Genomic DNA, 21,962 nt, shown 5'->3' on the forward strand with positions numbered 1-21,962 from the left:
GGAGTCTTTTGTGGTAGTTGTGGACGAGGCTCTGAATATGTCTTGGACTTTATTTACATTAATTCCAAAGAAATACAAACAGTATGGCACTTTATGGTAAATCTGCATTGAGTAGACCAGGGGTGCTCAAGTTCGGTCCTTGAGAGCCACCTTCCTGATACTCTTAGTTGTCTCCCTGCTCCAATACACCTGAATCCAATGAAAGACTCGTTAGCAGGCTTTTAATGAGCAATGAGAAGTCAAATACACAACACAACGCAGAGAGAGAGAGTACCAGCCACTACACTTAGTTGTCAGTTTCTTTCATTTCCAAACTGTCTAGGTCTAGTGGCCACTGCTGCTTATTTATGTTAATTGACTGCATTTTTATTATGAATCTTCAGAATCTGCAATATTTGCAACAATATCAAGCCATTTTCTGAGCCTGAGTTGTGTAAAAAGCCACTCACCACACAGGATCTCCTTGCGTATCTTGAATGCATCCAGTATGGGTGTGGTGATCCCCGTCATGGTGCCGATCATGCTTCCCAGACCCAAGTTGATCAGCATGAAGAAGAACATGACTGACCAGAAGGGACTAGCAGGGAAATGGGTCATAGCTTCTGTGAAGGCAATGAATGCCAGTCCGGTGCCCTGAACTGCCTGGAGGACCAACAAATGTGGGTGGATAATGAATTCTTATATGAAGGCAAAATGAACCGTCACCAACACTAAAGAGATACACACATTTTTTTGTTTAATAACTGAGGAAGGTGTATTGGGATAAATGATAGGTGAAGATCCAGAAATGGGTTTTCCAGTTGAAGTTCATATGACAACAAACAAAGGAAATAGATTGTGTTTAAAATGTCTCAATTTGTGAGTTCCCTCATAGTGCGTGCCCTAACTTACAGAAGAAAAAGGACCTTTATTGTTATTGCACATACATCAAAATTTGTCTTCTGCATTTTTACCCATCCAAGTTACAGTTAAACACAATCCAACAACTTGGAGCAACAGGCAGCCTCTGTCAGTAGAGAAAGGAGTATGACCCAAATGGCCGTTTTATTGATGATGGGACTAAATCAGAGTCCCTGGAAAAAGCTATGCAGACACAGGGTCGGCACGCAATCTCCACACAGAAAGGACCTGGGTTTGAGTGGAATCAAACCCTGGATCTTCTTACTGTTAGCCTTACAGTAAGAAGGTCTGGCAAGTAGTCTATACTATCCACTGAACCACCATGCTGCTAGCCACATTGTTAATGTTTGCTAGCTTAGGGGGACCAAACGTCCTGTTTTCCCAGGACATGTCCTGTTTTCACATCCTGTCCTGCCCATCCTGGGTTTTTTAGACAGTGATGACGATGTCCTGGTTTTCATTGTTTTTCACTGGGCCATTAAACTGACCGGCATTCGGGGAACTACTAATCGCTGGAACTATAGGCGGAATGGAACCGAACAACTGGTAATTGTCAGAATGGGTCATTTTGCGTATATTACACCCAAAACACGTACTGATGAGATGATCAGGTCACTCCATTAAAATAATCAAGTTATTTAGCCACTATATAAAGCTATAGGTCAGCATTAGAAGCCCAAACTCTTGACAGAACAGCGATGGAATGGCAGAACGGGAGCTTGTGCAGTGACATCTAGTGTTAGTGAGGGTAAATTTTCCAATATGGCAATCTGCTATTCCGGCGATTTGTGCTAATTGGGACAGAAGAGAGATAAGTTTGTGCATTCAACATGATGGGGGTGGGGAGCATTATCTTGAGATTGGTTATCAATATCTTGAGTGTAGAGGGCATAGTAAGGTGCTGTTCTGTCAATCATTTCATCAATTGTATTATCATTCCGGTTCTGCCAATTATGCAATTATTCACATTTTTCTAAACATATAGTCATTCTCAAGAATCAGACTTTCATTAAATGAAGTCTGTCCCACTGACCTTGTTGAGTTCGTCTTCCAAGATGCAGGCGTCCAGGCCCAGCTGGTTGAAGTTGTCCTCTTTCACAGTCTTGATGACACCGTACATCTCTGCGTAGTTCTGAGCACTCAGGTGGGAAAAGTTGATGTGAGGAGGGATGAGCTCTCTGCTCAGTACACCTGTGTTCAGGTAGCCCAGAATCTTCTCTGCATTCCTGCACTCAGAAGATTAGAGAATGAGCTTAAATATCTGTGATTTCATTCAGTGAAAGGACTGACCGGTCAGCCTGTATGGTGTGGCACACTTACTCGACAATACACTTCTCATTCATGACATTTGCCTTGAACCCCAACACAGCGAACACGACTAAAGTGGCCAAGATGGAGGTAACAAAGTTGATGATGGAGACCAGTGCAGCATCAAAGTGGCAGTTGTTGTCTCGCTTGTTGTAGCTGGAGAACGCAATGACGCCTCCAAAGCCTAAACCGAGTGCAAAGAAGACCTGGGTGGCAGCTTCTCTCCACACCTGTGGTTCCAACATCTTTTCTAGCTGAAGAGAAAAACAGAAAGTCGTTTAGAAAAATAAAGACAAGTGCAGGATTGGTTGATATAGAAGTGTCTGAACCCCAGTGAAAACACAATAAATACCAGTTTCCACCTCGTTGAAATGAATTACACTGACAGAAATTGAAGAGAAGTGTGCATTTATGATGCTACATGCCAGATTTGTTTTGGTCAAGTGGCTTGTAGGGCAAGGGTTCCACATATAGAATACTTAAAGCAGCAAAAATTAATTTCTTAATTATTGATACATATTCCTCTGTAATTCAGAAGATAAAATGTGAGTTGGACTTTTCAGGGTGTTTTTGGATGTTTGTTTGCACAAAGAAGTAAAAGCACCTATAAGTTTAACCACCAAACATATCACAGGTAAAGTACTAGACAGTGTCTACAGAAGCATTGCCTGTTATGTGTCGGACGCAGCTCGGAGAACCGACCAGCGTTTGAAGGACCCAGTATGAAATAAGCAGAGCACGGTACAAAGGCTAACTGAATTTAATACATAACAGTGATACAAAATACAACAAAAGAAAGTGCGGTCTGGCGTGGTGCGCTCCCAGCAGCGCTAACGGTCCGGAGCCAGAAGCTGTTCGGACCCAAGGACCCCGCCGACACCCCCCAGGTGGCCGCAACAAACCGAGTCTGTGAAAGAAGGAACCATTATGTGAGTCCACACTCTACACACAGAGAGAACACTTAAAGGTGTACAAACAGCAAACACTTCCTGGCTTGATTACTAATCAGCTTCCCAACCTGCAGGCATGGAACATCCAGTTCACAAAACTCCACTGCAGTGGAAGCCGATACATGACTAACATACAGCTCAATATAAGAAAGGTGTGAGGGACACCACATTTACTGACTGTATAAATGTTAGTCACAAAATCTAACGTACCTCAGGAAGTGTGCTGACGAGCGTGAGACCTCACCCCCTCCTCTTTCACAGACCGTGCATCAAACCCTGGACGTTCTCTGTATCCACTGATGATGAGATGGCTCCCGAGACGACGATCTCACCCGTCTGGTCACAAGGTCGAGTCTCTGGCAAATACACACTGTATACTCCAGTCTTAAATGCCACCATGTTCCAATCCATATAGATGCACCTCAGCTGTGAGTCCTGACGAGCCGCAGGTGATCAGGGTGAGGTCCTGATAACCTCAGCAACACAGCCACTCAGTCCCAAATGCAAGCCACCTGGAAGGAAAAACAAAAGACAGAAACAAAAAGGCAGCCAGGCCCCCCAGCCATACAACATTGCCATTGGGTTAAATGGTAAAAGGTTTCAAGTTCTGTCCCTGTCTAGCCTACTGGGAGATTCACAAAGGACATGTGCTCAGAATTTTTCATTTCTGGTGACATTTGCCACAACCACAAAGTCTGAGGGCTGTTCACTTCCTTCAGCAGCCACATGGTGGTGCATAGAATTATCCTTCATGATGTTTCCAGTCTGGCGCAGCATCCTGTCCGCCCACTTTCCCTCAACCGTTGAAAGTCAACCTGTAAAGTCAACAGTAGGCTCCAATCAAATCCCTAATTTGCCAATCATCACTAGCAACAGTCAGCACAAGAACAGCCTTCAAACACCTGGAGCTCTTCATTATTTCCCGTGTATTTGCATGAGAGAGGCTCTGATTTGGTTTGCGTTCATGATCACAGAAGAAAAAGCTCTATTTCCATTTTAAGTTTTCCACAAAAGATTCCAGGAGTCAAGCCTGTTAAAATCTTTGGTAATTGGGTTCTGAAGTTAGACTTGTTTTCCCACACATTTTTTTTTTTAATTTTGTGTGGCGTCATGGATATAGCTACAGATAGATAGATAGATAGATAGATAGATAGATAGATAGATAGATAGATAGATATTGGCTTTGTTCTTCTTCAGTCAAAGCTGGATTAAGTGTCTTCATCTTTTCAAACCCATAAACAGTCATCTCAGCCTGATTATTTTTGGAACTTGTCCAGGAGCCCCCATTACAAAGAACCACTCCAGCTCCAGTCTAGACCAGAATGCTCTCTCTGAAGCTAGGAACAGAGTCAGTCAAAATCTTAATCTTAATTGTCACAATTATGAGAGCATCTGTTAACAGCAACTGAAAGCTTAGAGGTCACCAAACATGCTGTATGGGTTGACCTCGGACCTATAACCCATGGGTGCTACAGTTGTGGTCAGATGTTTATCTACACTCATTGTGAACACGGGGCAGTTTTTGGACCAGTGGATAGAATATTGAAGAAAGACCACATCAGAATTCTTCAGAAAAACCTCAAGCCAGCTGGTTGAAACTTGGAGACAACTGGGTATTCCAGCAGGACTGGTTGTGGAATAAATACAGCAGGCTGACATTCTTTTGGAAAGGCCTTCCCAAAGTCCTGATCTCAACCTTACAGAAAAATATGTGGACTATGGTGAAATGCAAAACCTGTCCCAGGAACACAGCTAATTTAATTGAATTTTACAAATTCTGACAAGAAGACTGGTCAAATAGAAGACTGGTCAAATATTCAACCAAAATTTCACCAGAAGCTTGGTGATGTTTACTGTATCAGCCGATTTTTACTGATTAGCTCCAGAGTGACTAAATTCAGTGTTTCAGTGTTTCCCATAATGCCCCTGGTGGCCGCCTGCGCTTCTCAGAATGCATCGCGGTGCCAGCAGAGTTCCGCTGTCTCACAGCGCATGTGAGGATGGCTTTAATTTAGTGAGCTCACGGGCAGTTATGATGATTATACACTCTCCCAAATTGAGAGGGTTATCTAGAGGAGGTGTAGCACCTGTGATGGACTTCTGCTGTGCCCTGATGTTGTCTTATTGTCCATACTTCACGAGATGTGGTTACACTGTGAGTGCTGAGCTCCTGACACTGGAACTCTGCTGAAACCGAACTCTCACGTGAGCTACGGACCAAAGACGGTGCGAGATTCACAACTGCGAAACACCGAATGAGAAGAAAGAGTTCATCATTGAACTCAGTTGCTGTCACCTGACCTCAGCTCATCTGAGATTAAAACCTACACTCTTGCAATGTGCGATAAAGACATCCTTCTGCATTGTGTAACATTCTTCTTCTGCAAAATTTATATCTATAGATATGCTAGCATAAAAAATAATTCGAACAGCAAATAAGCAAGTGGCTGAAAATCTCATAACGTTTCATTTTTTTCATGTAATTACATAGAATAAACACAAGAGGGAGGCATCAGTCCGACACTGGCAGTATGGCTGTTGATGGAATTTTTCTGTGACTGATAATGTGAATAGAGTTTGTGGTAAAGCAGCAAAAACCATCAATCCCTCAGGAATGAGTTCTGTGAGCAAAATGACACTCAGGTTAAATATGTGTTGAGTCCATATCCAAATCTACGGTTGAGTCACACCAGCAGAAAGAGACATTTTAACACAAGGAATTATCATTATTATTATGACTATTACAACTACAGTTCTACTACTACTAGCATAATCCCTATGGATAAATCCATTTGAATGTAGTAGAAATTCCCCAAAATATATATTTTAGTAATTTCTTTTATTAATTTTTCATCCATTCATTCATTTTCTGCCACTTATCTGCACCCGGCTTGCGGTGACAGTAGACCAAGCAGCTCATCCCTTACTTCCCCATCCTCAGTCAAGTCCTCTAACTCTTCCTGGGTGAATTCTGAGATGTTCCCAAGCCACTTGGGATATGTAATCCCTTCATTTTGTCATGGATGTTCCCTGGGGCTTCTGCCCAGTTCTATGTGCCTGGAAGACCTCTCTAGGGAGACGAACAGGGGGCATCATCACCACATATCGGAACCACCTCAACTCATTCTTTCTAATGTAGAAAAGAAGCGGTTCCACTTCAAGATTTTAGTAATTTATTAAATGAATTTAATGAATCTCCAAAAGCCCCTTTCACACTGGGACAATGTAGAGTTGCGTAATGTGGCGTGCCGCACACACACACACACACACACACACACACACACACACACACACACACACACACACACACACACACACACACACACACACACACACACACACACCTGCACATCTTCAGGTGGTTTTACATGTTGCCAGAAAAAAACATATGCTCCAGCCCCCTGTGACCCTTAAGAGGTGGAAGATGAGTGTGTGTGTGTGTGTGTGTGTGTGTGTGTGTGTGTGTGTGTGTGTGTGTGTGTGTGTGTGTGTGTGTGTGAATTTGTTGTTTTTGAGTGTTTTGCCAGACAGACCTACTAATGAACTGACTGACATACATACTAACAGACACACAAATTTGGTCTGTAGAGAATTACGGTACACATGCTCTCATACACCTTCAATGCTCCCAATTTGAATTTGGAGAACTAAAGTGCAGCTGTTTTATTAAAAAAAAAAAAAAAAAAAATCCAACCTGGTCCAGGCTGCAAACACAATCCTTTGTTATGGAAGATTTGCCTTTCATTTTAGCTTGTCAAAATCAAAAGCTGCTTCCTCTCACCTTTGGGGTGAACATGTGCGCAATGCCGTCAATTGCTCCTTTCAACAGCAACCCTCGAACCAGAAAACAGAAGAGCACCACGTACGGGAACAAAGAGCTGAAGTACATCACCTACGAGAGAGAGAGAGAGAGATGTTACACTGTGTTGTTGCCATGGACACACCTTCCTGATGCTTACACAGTGACACTACAAACACACAATAAATGAATGAGAATTTTTGAGGCATTATCGAGAAGAAGTGAAGAATCCTTCCTGCGTTGTTTTAGGGAATTGCTGCCCCGTTGGTTCTGATAATTAAATGACCAACTTTATGGCCCCTTCACACATAGTGCGAAGTTTGGACAAAAACGGCAAAACAGCACAAAACTTTGTGCACGAAACATCGCGCCGTCGGGCAGGTGTGCGCGAACCTGGTGCAAGAGCTCGTGCACGTGCCGGTGTCCGTTGAGCAGGAACAGTGCCAGGTTCACCACATGGCACCACTTATGTGGAGGAAATAAAAAAGAAAAAACACACCACCTGGGACGTGAACTCACACCTTTCAAAACCCCCAGTCAGACTTTACCACTGAGCTACAGAGCTGTTCTTTGAGAGCTGCGGGAAGCTGCCTCATATCAGGAAGGACATGGAAGTATTACAAAAAAAAAAAATTGAAATCACACACCATATAAAAACACAGCATTTATAAAGCGAGCAAAAAAATATGATCCGGCTGTTCCTCTGGTGATGACCCATGGTCACAGACATACAGTCATGAAATGACATGAATGAGAAGCAGTGTGCTCTGATGTCCACATCTCCTGGTCAGGTGCGTCCAGTCAGCCGTGCATGTGTTCTGCCCGACATATGTGTCTTGTGGACGGTGTGCCACAGCACAGACACCGCGTCATGTGGAACAGAGCTCATGTAGGTGATGTGACAGTCAGTAGGTGATGTGCTTTTATTTATATCCACGGAAATACAGCAATCAGACACATGCGCCTCACAGTGGACAGTTGTTAGTCCATGACTGTCCAAACACAGTAGGTGTTGTGTAGCTGGAATGTCCAGAATGACAGATCACCACAGCTGCTTCTGTCGGAAGCCACACCTCCTGTGACTGGAGCGCACACACCCACGTGTCAGTGTGTGTGATTGCAAAGTCACACTCATGAGGAACTTAGACAAATTTCACAGCAGTACGACAGTGGTTGTCTGCAGTCTGTTGTCGTGCCAAGAGTGCAACTGGCCACACATTTTCTAAGTGCCATGTGAGCAGTGTTAAGTGTTCGTGCATGTCACCTGGAATTTGGCTGGCACCTGCCGCGAGAGGGTGCGATGGGTTTGCACAGCGAACACTTTGTCTTTCAGGTGCTTGTGTGCGCAAATAGTTGTAGCAACAGATGTACGAGGCATTGGCGACAGGGACGACATGACACAGTCTGCACACAATTCCTGCGTTATGTGCACTAAGTGTGCACTTTGTCCAAACTTCACACTATGTGTGAAGGGGCTCTTAGAGTTTCAGCTGTTTCAGATCTTGTCCATCCTGTCTCGGTTGTGTATTTTCTGTTTGAAAATGGCTGCTGGATGTTGTTCTGTGGCATATGATTCACTCTCTGGACGGAGATTAGAGGATGTTGTTGCCAAAGAGAGATTTCTCTGTGAACATTATGAAGCGGTCTGTGCTTGGTTCAGTTTAAGCTTATTAATATTTCATGTTTCTCTCTTCCATAACATAGATGAGATCCAAAAATAGACTGGAGTGCTGATGAGAGCTTTAGCGTCATACCGTTGACTGAAAAGCTTTGCAAAGTGAATAAAACACAATTATCAAAAGTAAAGCTTAATTTAAAACATATGAAAAGGAGAAAGTGTGCAGGCCCAATCGCTGTTTTGGAACCAAGCAGAACCTGTACCTTCCCAGAGGACTGGATGCCCTTGATGACAGCCAGACAGACCATGATCCAAGCCACCAGCAGGGACAGGGTCATCTTCCAGTTCAGACCGCCGGTGTCATCAATGCTACTGGTGATGTTGAGAGCCTGTCGGTACCAGAAATAAGTGGTGGCTGAGCTCTTCTCACATTCCGGCTCCACGACTACAACAACAAAAAACAGAGAAGTAGTGTGAAGGGCGCAGCAACAGCGGGATCTGATCACAAACAAATGATGTCTCATAGATTTTATTGGCAATCTTAAGAGTGTGTGGTGCATAAAATAATTTTCTATTGTTGCACAAATTAATTGAACATTAGTAGAACTCCTAATCAGCTCTTCACGTTACAAGCAAATTAAAGTCAATCTATTGGATGAGTAACAAACAACTCTGGAATGCATTAAGAAAAAAAAAACTTTAAACCAAAGTGCCCATTCATGTATTAATTCATTCATTCAGTCATTCATTTAAGTAATAAAATAAGATGATCGTAGGCACAAAACTAGGTCAGTCAGAAGAATATTAGACCCCATTCCTACCAGGCTGCTCAAGGAAGCCCTACCATTATTTAATGCTTCGATCTTAAATATGATCAGTCTATCTTTATTAGTTGGCTATGTACCACAGGCTTTTAAGGTGGCAGTAATTAAACCATTACTTAAAAAGCCATCACTTGACCCAGCTATCTTAGCTAATTATAGGCCAATCTCCAACCTTCCTTTTCTCTCAAAAATTCTTGAAAGGGTAGTTGTAAAACAGCTAACTGATCATCTGCAGAGGAATGGTCTATTTGAAGAGTTTCAGTCAGGTTTTAGAATTCATCATAGTACAGAAACAGCATTAGTGAAGGTTACAAATGATCTTCTTATGGCCTCGGACAGTGGACTCATCTCTGTGCTTGTTCTGTTAGACCTCAGTGCTGCTTTTGATACTGTTGACCATAAAATTTTATTACAGAGATTAGAGCATGCCATAGGTATTAAAGGCACTGCGCTGCGGTGGTTTGAATCATATTTGTCTAATAGATTACAATTTGTTCATGTAAATGGGGAATCTTCTTCACAGACTAAAGTTAATTATGGAGTTCCACAAGGTTCTGTGCTAGGACCAATTTTATTCACTTTATACATGCTTCCCTTAGGCAGTATTATTAGACGGTATTGCTTAAATTTTCATTGTTACGCAGATGATACCCAGCTTTATCTATCCATGAAGCCAGAGGACACACACCAATTAGCTAAACTGCAGGATTGTCTTACAGACATAAAGACATGGATGACCTCTAATTTCCTGCTTTTAAACTCAGATAAAACTGAAGTTATTGTACTTGGCCCCACAAATCTTAGAAACATGGTGTCTAACCAGATCCTTACTCTGGATGGCATTACCCTGACCTCTAGTAATACTGTGAGAAATCTTGGAGTCATTTTTGATCAGGATATGTCATTCAAAGCGCATATTAAACAAATATGTAGGACTGCTTTTTTGCATTTACGCAATATCTCTAAAATCAGAAAGGTCTTGTCTCAGAGTGATGCTGAAAAACTAATTCATGCATTTATTTCCTCTAGGCTGGACTATTGTAATTCATTATTATCAGGTTGTCCTAAAAGTTCCCTAAAAAGCCTTCAGTTAATTCAAAATGCTGCAGCTAGAGTACTGACGGGGACTAGGAGAGCATATCTCACCCATATTGGCCTCTCTTCATTGGCTTCCTGTTAATTCTAGAATAGAATTTAAAATTCTTCTTCTTACTTATAAGGTTTTGAATAATCAGGTCCCATCTTATCTTAGGGACCTCGTAGTACCATATCACCCCAATAGAGCGCTTCGCTCTCAGACTGCAGGCTTACTTGTAGTTCCTAGGGTTTGTAAGAGTAGAATGGGAGGCAGAGCCTTCAGCTTTCAGGCTCCTCTCCTGTGGAACCAGCTCCCAATTCAGATCAGGGAGACAGACACCCTCTCTACTTTTAAGATTAGGCTTAAAACTTTCCTTTTTGCTAAAGCTTATAGTTAGGGCTGGATCAGGTGACCCTGAACCATCCCTTAGTTATGCTGCTATAGACGTAGACTGCTGGGGGGTTCCCATGATGCACTGTTTCTTTCTCTTTTTGCTCTGTATGCACCACTCTGCATTTAATCATTAGTGATCGATCTCTGCTCCCCTCCACAGCATGTCTTTTTCCTGGTTCTCTCCCTCAGCCCCAACCAGTCCCAGCAGAAGACTGCCCCTCCCTGAGCCTGGTTCTGCTGGAGGTTTCTTCCTGTTAAAAGGGAGTTTTTCCTTCCCACTGTAGCCAAGTGCTTGCTCACAGGGGGTCGTTTTGACCGTTGGGGTTTTACATAATTATTGTATGGCCTTGCCTTACAATATAAAGTGCCTTGGGGCAACTGTTTGTTGTGATTTGGCGCTATATAAAAAAATTGATTGATTGATTAAATATTGATTGAATGACATTGATGAAAGCATGGTGGTTGTTTCACTTGTGTAAAACACATTTATCCTCCTCTTATTATTATTATTACTATTACATGCCTTTCAAATGTCAAAAGTAGACTGCACCATCTGGTAAAAACAGACGTGGTGTGTGTTTGAAGTGAAGCGCTTTTAAAGCATGCATCATGGAGCTGCTCATGAACTAGCAGCAAGCACAGACTGGGTGGTGGCTGATATCTCAGTCAGCATGGTGTTTATGTGAAGGTCAGACTGATCTGTGTGATTCACCCAAGGTTCCTCACTGACAAAGTGAGGAACCTTGGGGTAATTTTTGTTCCTACATTGTCCTTTGACCTCCACATTAGAGATATTACAAGGACTGTTTTCTTCCAACTGCGAAATGTAGCGAAGATTCGTCCCATCCTGCCTATGCCTGATACCCTGATTCATGTGTTTGGTTCTTCTAGATTGGACATCTGCAAAGTTCTATTTTCTGGTTTACCACAGTCCAGCATTAGGTGTTGAATTGGTTCAAAATGCTGCAGCCAGACTTTTGACAGGAAGCAGAAAGTTTGACCACATTACACCCATTTTGGCGTCTCTTCACTGGCTTCCTGTCCCAGTGAGACCAGATTTTAAGGTTCTGCTACTAACCTATAAAACTGTTCACAGACTGGCACCTTCCTACTTAGCTGACCTAATTAAACCCTACGAACTGACCCGGGCTTTGTGTTCTCAGGGTGCAGGACTATTTTGTGTCCCTAGGGTGAATAAAAAGTCTGTGGGTCACAGAGCTTTCTCTTATCGTGCCCCTGTTCTGTGGAATGATCTCCCTGCATCAATAAAACAGTCAGATTCTGTGGAGACTTTCAAGTCCAGACTTAAGATGCACTTATTTTCCCTGACATAGTATGTTACTATGCTTTTTACACTTTTAAATTAATTTTATTAGGAAATGGAGCTCTCAGGTAGTGTGCCTAAATTGAGAGAGTGGCGGCATGAAGAGCCGAAAAAAAAAAAAAATTGGAAACGTGACTCATGGTGCCATCTCGGTTCCAAAACAGCGTTTGCTGTTAATCTATCTGTATGTAAATCCAGCTATTTTATTTATTTATTTGCTGAAAATTACAGGTTTTTGTGCATTTGGATGCACAAATTAGACACAACAAGGGCTTCAAGATGTACAGATTCCCTTCAGATCTGAACAAAAGAAAAATTTGGGAAAATAAAGTCAGCTGTGTGGGATGGAAGCGACTTCATCATCAAAGCTTTGAGAGGTAAATTTATTGCTCAGTCCCATGTACAATAAAATGCACCAAAACCGTCATCATATAAACTGGATATTCGCAGTCATCAGACAAAAAAAGTCCCCAAAGTTTTTTTTATTGTTTTCCATGTAATAAACACAAAATGGTGCAATTTGGTGCATTCCTGTGCATTTTAACAGATGGGAATGCACCAAATTGCACCATTTGGTCCCCCAGACCCCCCAACTCAATATTGCTCCCCCAACTTTAAAAAGGGTTCTGACTCCCAGGTGTGATCTAAGGTATACATGATTTAGACCTGGTTTGACTACGCATTAGAAATTTGGTGTTTGCATTAATAAAAAAGAACATAACAGTGTGTGTGTGTGTATGTGTGTGTGTGTGGGGGGAAGTGTCTTCAATATGGCTAGTACCTAGAGCCCAAAATTTGGTGCTATGCCGTTGAGTATCTCAGTTTGGATTTTGTTGGACTTTGTATCTTCGACCTTACTGATTTTTCCCCATCCCTTGTGAAGGGTTGAAAGTGTATTTTTGTTCTTTATCCTGCACTAGCCTCTCTGAATGTTGGTTTTACGCTTTGACATTAGTTTCTGTATTTCTTGGTACTTAATTCCCCACTCCCTTTGTAGGGTTTGAAATTGTATTTTGTTCTTTATCCCCATACAAGCCTCTCTGGTTTTTGGAGTACACTTGGACATTGATTTCTTATATTTTGTTAGAACTTTATTTCCCCACTCCCTCATGTTGTGTGTTGGGGGGTTTGGCTGGATGTTTTTGTGTTGTTTTCTTTTCTTTGCTCTCCAGGTGGTATGCAAACTGGTTTTTGTCTGTGGACACGGTGCTGGCAGAAGAATCCTTCACCCTCATCAACATTATTGGCTGCACTTGTGGAGGATGTCCACGTGCAGGCCTAATGACTCGCAGCACCTGTGGATGATGCTCACGTGCGGACTTAAGGACTTTCAGCTGAAGCAGATAATTAGATGGCGTTCTGCATTTAAGCCATGAGTGGTTCAAGCAGAATTGCCGGGAACTCGACCTTGTGACGTTTTTTTGTGAGACGCTGAGGACCGCGCCTGGGTTTGACACATCGTGCCTGTGAAGGAGGACGGGTGAGGGACACATGCTGTCAGCACACATCAGAGGTGATTGATTTTCTGAATAAGTGTTAATAGTAATTTGGTATTTTGTTACGCAGTATATTTGAACATTGATGAGAATTGTGCAGCTCGCTTCTCACGGCCGTGGCGTGCGGACTGATGATCCTCCACCTGTTGTGAGAAGCTGCTCATTTACATAAAGCTTAAATTCAGACCTGAATGTGTTGCTGATAGTGTGTGCCTTTGAAGGATATTAGTTGTAGCTGCTGACTTACCTCACCTCTTCTATCCTTCACAGAGTCAGTTTGTCGTGTCCACCTGGGGGGTGTTTGGCGGTGAATTTGAGTCCAGAAGCGCCGGGCTTCGATCCCTTTGGGCGCTGGAGAGCGCGCCGTCCTTCACTCCGCCAGACAAACCATATCTTATGTTGTACACAATTATTGCACAGAAAGAGAAATAAATGTTTTGTTTTTGGAACCGCTTTCTGGTTATTTAGCGCTGGGTTCAGTCAGACGCAGGTCCGCTCCTCAACCTGCGTTGTCACATAACACCTCATTCGGGTTTGTAATTGTATCTTTGTTATTCTCCCTGTACTAGTATTTTTGGTTCACGTTTGGACATTAAACTTATGCATATTTTTGGAACTTACCTTTGAGTCTGGCTGACCTGGATTTCTGGGGTTTATCTCATTCCTTGAGAGCTGCTAATTATAACACGACCTCCTGATTTGTAATGAAAATGAGAGCTCATGCCCTTCACGCTGCCTCAAACGTGTGAATGTCTGCCACTTGTCACAACAGCAGCCAGGCATTCAGTGTACTGATGCTATTGACAGAGTCATACATCTACTCAACCTCACTGATAGGACGGCTCTGTGTAAAGCCTCATTTGCATTTGCACTGAAAGCAGTGCATTTTGGGGCATAAACAGTTATGGGGCATAAACACACATACACACACACACACACACACACATATATATATATATATATATATATATATATATATACAACCCCAATTCCAGTGAAGTTGGGACATTGTGTAAAATGTAAATAAAAACAGAACACAATGATTTGCAAATCCTCTTCAACCTATATTCAATTGAATACACCACAAAGAAAAGATATTTAATGTTCAAACTGATAAACTTTATTGTTTTTGTGCAAATATTTGCTCATTTTGAAATGAGCACACTCCCAGGATGGTACTACGACCTGGCTCTGTAAAACCTGGTGCGGTGGGAAGCAAAGCTGGGAAACAAAAGCGAGGAAAAAGAGGAGGCGTGTGTCTGAAGAAATGAGGGCTTGGCCGAGTTCCGCTGCCTCCTATTATTTTGGGTAATTCGCAGTCTATACGGAACAAAGTGAACGAATTACAGAGCAGTGCTCGCTATATAAAGGATTACAGCAACTGTGGCATCATCGCACTGACTGAGACGTGGCTTACGGATCGGGACAGGAATGCTGACCTGAGGATTGACGGCTTTGGAGCTCCTCTCCGGTTGGACCGAGATGCAGAGGTGACGGGGAAATCTCAGGGGGGTTGCGTGTGTCTGTACATCAATGAGCGATACTGTAACCCTAAGTCTGTAACTGTTAGAGAGCGCGTCTGCACGCTAGACATAGAACTTCTTTCAGTGTCACTTCGCCCCTATTATCTGCCCCGTGAATTTCCACAGCTCTTCATCACTGTGGTTTACATACATCCGAGAGCTAATGCCAACTCTGCCTGTTCTGCCATCTTTGATGTGGTGCAGAAACTAATGTCTCACTCACCTGACACTCCAATCTTCTTGCTTGGTGACTTCAATCATGTGTCCTTGGATAAGACTCTCCCCAATATGTACCAGTATGTTACCTGCCCTACCAGGCGGGATAAAACTATCGATCTTTGTTACAGGTCTGTTAAGGAGGCTTATAAGTCTGTGTCCTTGCCTCCTCTTGGATCTGGGGATCACTATTTTGTGCACCTGCTGCCCTACTATAAGTCTCTGCTTAAGAGGGAGAAGGTCTCCACTAGAGAAATTAAGGACTGGAACAGTGATGCTGTAATGCAAAGGAAGCATTTTCTGCATACACGCCACAAACAGAGTTGCTTGAGGTATGTTAAAGCACATTTGGACAAGCCAGCTTAATTTTGGAATAAGGTGCTGTGGACTGATGAAACTAAAACTGAGTTATTTGGACATAATAAGGGGCGGTATGCATGGCTGAAAAAGAACACAGGATTCCAAGAAAAACTCTTGCTACCTACAGTAAAATTTGGAAGTGGTTCCATCATGCTGTATGGCTGTGTGGCCAGTGCAGGTACTAGGAATCTTGTTAAAGCTGAGGGTCACATGGATTCCAGCCAATATCAGCAGATTCTTGAGAACAATGTTCAGGGATCAGTGACAAAGTTGAAATTGCGCCGGGGCTGGATCTTTCAACAAGACAACGACCCTAAACACTGCTCAAAATCTGCTAAGGCATTCATGCAGAGGAACAAGTACAATGTTCTGGAATGACCATCTCAGTTCCCAGACCTGAATATTATTGAGAATCTGTGGTGTGATTTTAAGTGGGCTGTCCATGCTCAGAAACCAACAAACCTGACTGACCTGGGGATGTTTTGTAAAGAAGAATGGTCCAAAATACCTTCAACCAGAATCCAGACTCTCACTGGAAGCTTTAGGAAGTGTTTAGAGGCCGTTATTGCTGCAAAAGGAGGATCTACTAAATACTAATGTATTTTTTCTGTTGGGGTGCCCAAATTTATCCACCTGCCTAATTTTGTTTAAAGAATTATTGCACACTTTCTGTAAATCCTATAAACTTCATTTAACTTCTCAAATATCAGTATGTTTGTCTGCTATATGATATATTTAACTGAAATTGCTGATCCAAACAACCAATGATTTATAAAGGGGTGCCCAAACATTTACATACAACTGTATAAACACAGTAAGAACATTCAAACTACACACAGAAATGACCAGGTGGTGAGTGAATCTGGGGCTGCCTCGCTGTGAGGCAACAGTGCAAACCACTAAGCCAGTGTGCTGCCCTAATACAAAAATCCTACAAGGTAACATCTTGTGGGGAAATATAAAATCTTTGCCGCATGTTGTGCATATTTTTCTCCCCCAATGAATATGCCTAGTTCTATGAGGGAAATGAACTAAATGAGGGTTGTCCCAGTTATGATGGCAGCACAAGCATTCATTTTAAGACTGGAAATGCACTGCTGCTAGACTCCACAGTCACAGCTAGCAAGATCCTTCAATGCAAAGGCGTATTCTGCAGCTTTACTCTGAGTGTTTCTCCTTCTGCTGGAATGTGGAAGAACATAGTCTTCCCATAATACAAAGCCCTTCTTTAAGGCTCTTACGGCACAATCTCTGTTTGGGCATTTCCACCAAAGCACAAACATCCTTCAGCAATTTTAACCTGCTTTGCACAGTTTTGACAAAAATAAAAATGGGGGGGGGGGGGGGGGGGGGTCTGTCCTGTTTTCAGAAGGCCCGGTACTTAGAAAATGTGTTTTGTTCCAAAATCCTAAAACTCTGTAGCTGTTGTGCATGGTTTGTTTGCAGACTTCTGTACAGTTCCTCTGCTTGCAATGTTGAGATAATTACCTAAAAATTCAGTAAGGTATATTCATTCATTCATTCATCTTCTACCGCTTAGTCCAATTAAGGGTTGCGGGGGGCTGGAGCCTATCCCAGCAGCCACAGAGCGCGAGGCGGGGTACACCCAGGACAGGACGCCAGTCTGTCGCAGGGCCACAAACAGACAAACAAACACAGGCACACCCACACACACACAGACGGACAATTTATAGAGTCCAGTCCACCTAACCTGCATGTCTTTTGAATGTGGAAGAAAACCAGAGCACCCGGAGGAAACCCACGCAAACACGGGGAGAACATGCAAACTCCACACAGAAAGGCCACAGGAATTGAACCCACGACCTTCTCGCTGTGAGGCAACAGTGCTAACCACTAAGCCACCGTGCTGCCCAGTAAGGTATATCTTATATATTATATTCAAATTCTAAGGTGGAACTATGCTAGTATATAAAGGTATATCTAAATATCTAAAAAGGAAGAGTAAAATAGGAGAGTAGAAAAGAGTAGAGTAGAGCCACTTAGGTGCCTGGTCATGAGAACCAGGGATGGTAGGTTGAAAATCTTTAAAAATGTTCATATGCATAGTATTCTTTTGCGCTGGCTTTTATTTTATTTTTGAATTATATTTTAAATAAAGCTGAAGACATTTTCTGCTATTCACTGTTATTGTTCAAAGGTTTTTCTACTGAAACCTAAATGATTTTCTAACTACCGGTGATCCCGACTGAATAGTCCCCCCTAGAAATCGGTCCGCCCTGCCTTCACTGCGCAAGCATCATTTTGGACCACAGCAGCATAATTTCTGAGCGTCACCAGCAATTCACTGATTATCACCTTGTTTCTGCTTAAAACTTTACTCCTGCCATCTGTCTCAGCGACAGATATCTGAAGCTTTTGTACAACATTTTCCACATAAATTCAGCATTATTTCATAATAAAAGATGGGGAAGCGATCAGACCACCACGGCAGCACGTCTGACTCTGACGTGCTGATGCACATACGTCATTTCAGAGAGTCAGTAGCGATTCACTGACTACGTTTACATGCCGTTAATATTCGGGTTAAGGTCAATATTCCGGTTTCTGAATCATTAGGAATAACCTGTTTACATGCTTAAGCAGACAGAGTTACTCCTGTATACATGGTCATTGGTATCATTTGGAATATCCCCATCTAAACAGCGACGCACGTCTTCCACCGGTGCTTGATTTGGTCTGGCGGTCGTGCAAATCCTGCTTCATGTAAAACCCCTCACTACACACTTTTCTCAAACAGGCATTAACATTTTTCTCACTTTTCTCTCCTGCGGGCTGCCGCCGCATCAAAGCAGCGAGTGCAGTTTCTGGACCTGTTGCCAGATTTGGCACAGGTCCGCACAGCAGAGAGGGGGGCGGTGTGAGTGGCCCGCTGCGGCGTTTACCGAGCCCGCAGACACGGTAAGCGCATTGGAGGCAGTGAGAGCAATCGCGGTGATATGCCGACCGGTGCCAGCGACTGGCCCGCCTGATAAGGACGCAGAACACAATGCGCTGTTTACATCTGCTTCTGTGGTGTCCGGTGGGTTGTGCGACTTTTGATGGCTTTCAACAAGTGAGTAACTGAGAAATTGTTTAACAGCTTGGGCATGTTCCAACTTGCCCATTAAGGTTTCCAATGGAGGTGTTTTTCCTGTCGCGACCCCCAGCGGTCGGGTCCGGCCCGACATGCGACTCTGCCCGCACGTTCTTTCATTACAAAATGTCCGTTAACAATGGAATGTCCGAATAAACTCCTCATGCCGACTTCTTCTGAAAGTTCTCTGTTCTCTGACGACTTACTGGGTCAACAGAGCCTGAAATGTGAAAGTTTTCAACTTGAAATGGCGAGACGCTGCCGCCTCGAAGCGCAGATCGCCGTCAGGCACCGTGGGCCGTCCTTACGGTGACACTACCAGACCAAAATCTCTCATCAGCCGTTAAAATTTTTACCGAAAACCAACTGAATTTATCGAATGGTGTCCACTCAGTTGTGCCTTACAGTTTTGAAAAAAGTTTGATCAAACAAAGCAGCAGTCTCTGAGCCATTCCTAAACCATGAAAAAAATCGACGAGAGGGTGGGCGACTCCTCACTCAAAGACTGTCCACAGGCGAATGACGTAACCGAGAGGCGTGAAAAAACTCTTGCATGCCCACGAGGGTTCAAGCATGTCTGATGTAATCACACATGATTCAAATCCATATGGTTTTTGAAAAAAAATAATAAGGTCGGATACTTTTCTAATAGACCTCATATGACCTGATATTCTGGTTAGAAAAGGAGTAACCCAGGAGTCTTATTTGGATTTTTAAAAACCGGAATATGAGCATATTCGGGTTTTTGCGGGTGTTTACATGGCCGTGCACAACCGGGTTATTGCTAATATTCCGGTTATGAAAGGGTTATGAAAGGGTTATTGGCTGCATGTAAACGTAGTCACTGATTCTCACCTCGTTTCTGCTTAACTGACTTTAGAATGATTAAAGAGGTTTTACTTTGTCATCTGATGGTTAATAATCACATTATTCCCTTTGATCGCTTTGGGTGTAGAGACTCGGACTCAGACTCTCATTCTCAGACGCATGCGCAGTGAAGGCAGGGCAGACCGATTTTTAGAGGGGAGCGTTCGGTCAGCGAAACCGGCCTTCTGACTAATGGGCCTTCTGAAAATAAGGTGGGCACCGAGAGAGGGCATGCATTTTTCGACTTCAGTGTGGAGAAGCAACGACCTGACAATATAGAGCCACTCAGAATCTGGAGAAACTGCAATGAAAAAGTAGAAGTGTGTTTACTGGTGTAATGTTTAGAATTTGGGTTTAGCCTAAGTTTCACTGAAGAGTTTGAGGGCATGGTGAGAAAGAGCAAGCTTTACACCAAAACACTAGAAGAATGATCAAATGGGGATACCCATCAAATAACACATACACCAAAAAGTCAGAGGAACATGTTAAAAAAGGAATTACTGAAGAGTTGCAAATAATGAAGAAAACTATCCAGAAATGACTAGATTTCCATGTTTGAGGCTAACCCTGGTTAATGCTTACTATTAGCATTAACGTAGCTGCATATATCAAGCATGGTTAGCATTTCTTAAATATGGCCTTTAGTAGACAAAGTCGCCATGTTGATGTAGTGTGACAACAATTGGAGTAAACAGCGAGTTACTCCATTCCCCAAAATCTGGCCATAAGTCACCATCAAGTCACTTTCAAGTCATGAATCAGCAAGTCTCAAGTCATGACAACCAAGTGTTTGGCCGCTGACTTGAGACTTGACTTGGGACTTGCAGATTGATGACTTGAGAATGACTTGACAGTGACTTACTCCCACCTCTGCAATACAAGCAGTAACTACTATATTGGCCCTCAGGTCCGATGGTCATCTCAAGATTCCGTAGCATCAAGGTGACAAGAGTCTACAGCTCCCCCTGGACAGGATACCAATCTGGCTCAGGTTACTTACCCAGCCGAGGCTAATTGACAGCTGGGTGGACTGAGACAATATAGATTAAGTGTCTTGTCCAAGGACACAGACAGGTGGCATGGGCAGGAATTAAAGCCACGTCTATTGCCAGGCCAGCTCCTTATCCACTCAGCTACCTGCTCTATGTAAGTATGCAGCTGTATAGCTAATTGATGGAAACATGGGCTTGCCTTTGTTATACCAGCATTAAAGAAAATGGAAGATTTGATTTTAATTTTTAACCTTTCTGTCACATTGCAGAGTATTTCATTGTGAACTTACTGGCTTGGCTTCCATTTCTCAAGATGGGACATTCAGCCCAAGGCAGTGGATACTGAAAAGACTGGAAGAAATAAAAGATGCTCCAACCGATAATCACATTATAATAGAGGCCCACGAATCCGCACACCTGCAGGGAGACATCAATATTATTAGTGCTGCGGAAAACAGTCCCCATCGCACCACACAAATTGATATACAAACACAAAGCAGCACAGAAGCGGTGTTAAATTTGTTAAGATGAATTTCTCATCAGGGTGCAGGCACTGAGCACACAGCTTACGTCTGAGTGCATATGAATTATTGAGTTGTTTCCTCTCAGCAGGAGAGGCTGGCTCCTCAATTGAGGAGGTGATATTTATAGTTCCTGAATTTCCCAATACCACATACAGGCCAGGCCTCTAACAGCATCTCTTTTTATGGCAGATTGATGAAATCACTAACAGAATGACTGATGGGAGATCACTGATTGCCTAACTCGGCCACTGCCTGACAAGATTTTAGGCCAATGATGCTGATGGGATGGGGCCACAGTAGGTCACCTCTGTTGCAGATCATAGAGACACATTAGGAGAGTGACAGCTGGTAGCTGCATGTCGCTCTCTATAAAACCAAGAAAAATACAGTACGAGCAGGCGTCACTGCACCAGCACCAGTCATGTAAAACTGAACTTCTTCCAAACTAATCAGGATAAAGTAGTTCTGATAATGCAGTGTGACATTCTAGATCTTGTAAAGGTTGTATAATTAAAATCTTTATGATTGTTTTTTCCATAAATAACTATTTTACAATTTAACATCAACAAGAGCAATCCGAGATTTCTGATGTCCACCAGTCCAGATCCAGATCACCTCCAAAATACAGTGGAGTCTCCCATGCCCTAATATCTGTCTGTCGTGCAAATTTGGTGAGAATCCGGGAAGTAGTTTTGA

At 43.0% G+C, this 21,962-nt stretch overlaps 1 protein-coding gene across 1 annotated transcript in view; it reads right to left on the reverse strand.

Annotated features, from left to right (window-relative positions):
- Positions 1-21,962, reverse strand: part of slc6a17 (solute carrier family 6 member 17) — a 67,513-nt gene that overhangs the window by 24,670 nt on the left and 20,881 nt on the right. The window contains exons 3-8 of the mRNA XM_034172270.1: positions 21,033-21,159; positions 8,839-9,020; positions 6,940-7,050; positions 2,221-2,462; positions 1,934-2,126; positions 450-642 (exon numbers count right to left, since the gene is read on the reverse strand). Coding sequence (XP_034028161.1) covers positions 450-642; positions 1,934-2,126; positions 2,221-2,462; positions 6,940-7,050; positions 8,839-9,020; positions 21,033-21,159 — 1,048 coding nt within the window. The remainder of the gene's footprint in view (positions 1-449; positions 643-1,933; positions 2,127-2,220; positions 2,463-6,939; positions 7,051-8,838; positions 9,021-21,032; positions 21,160-21,962) is intronic.

The sequence above is a fragment of the Thalassophryne amazonica genome, chromosome 6 (genome assembly GCF_902500255.1).
Source record: "Thalassophryne amazonica chromosome 6, fThaAma1.1, whole genome shotgun sequence".
NCBI classification, from domain to species: domain Eukaryota; kingdom Metazoa; phylum Chordata; class Actinopteri; order Batrachoidiformes; family Batrachoididae; genus Thalassophryne; species Thalassophryne amazonica.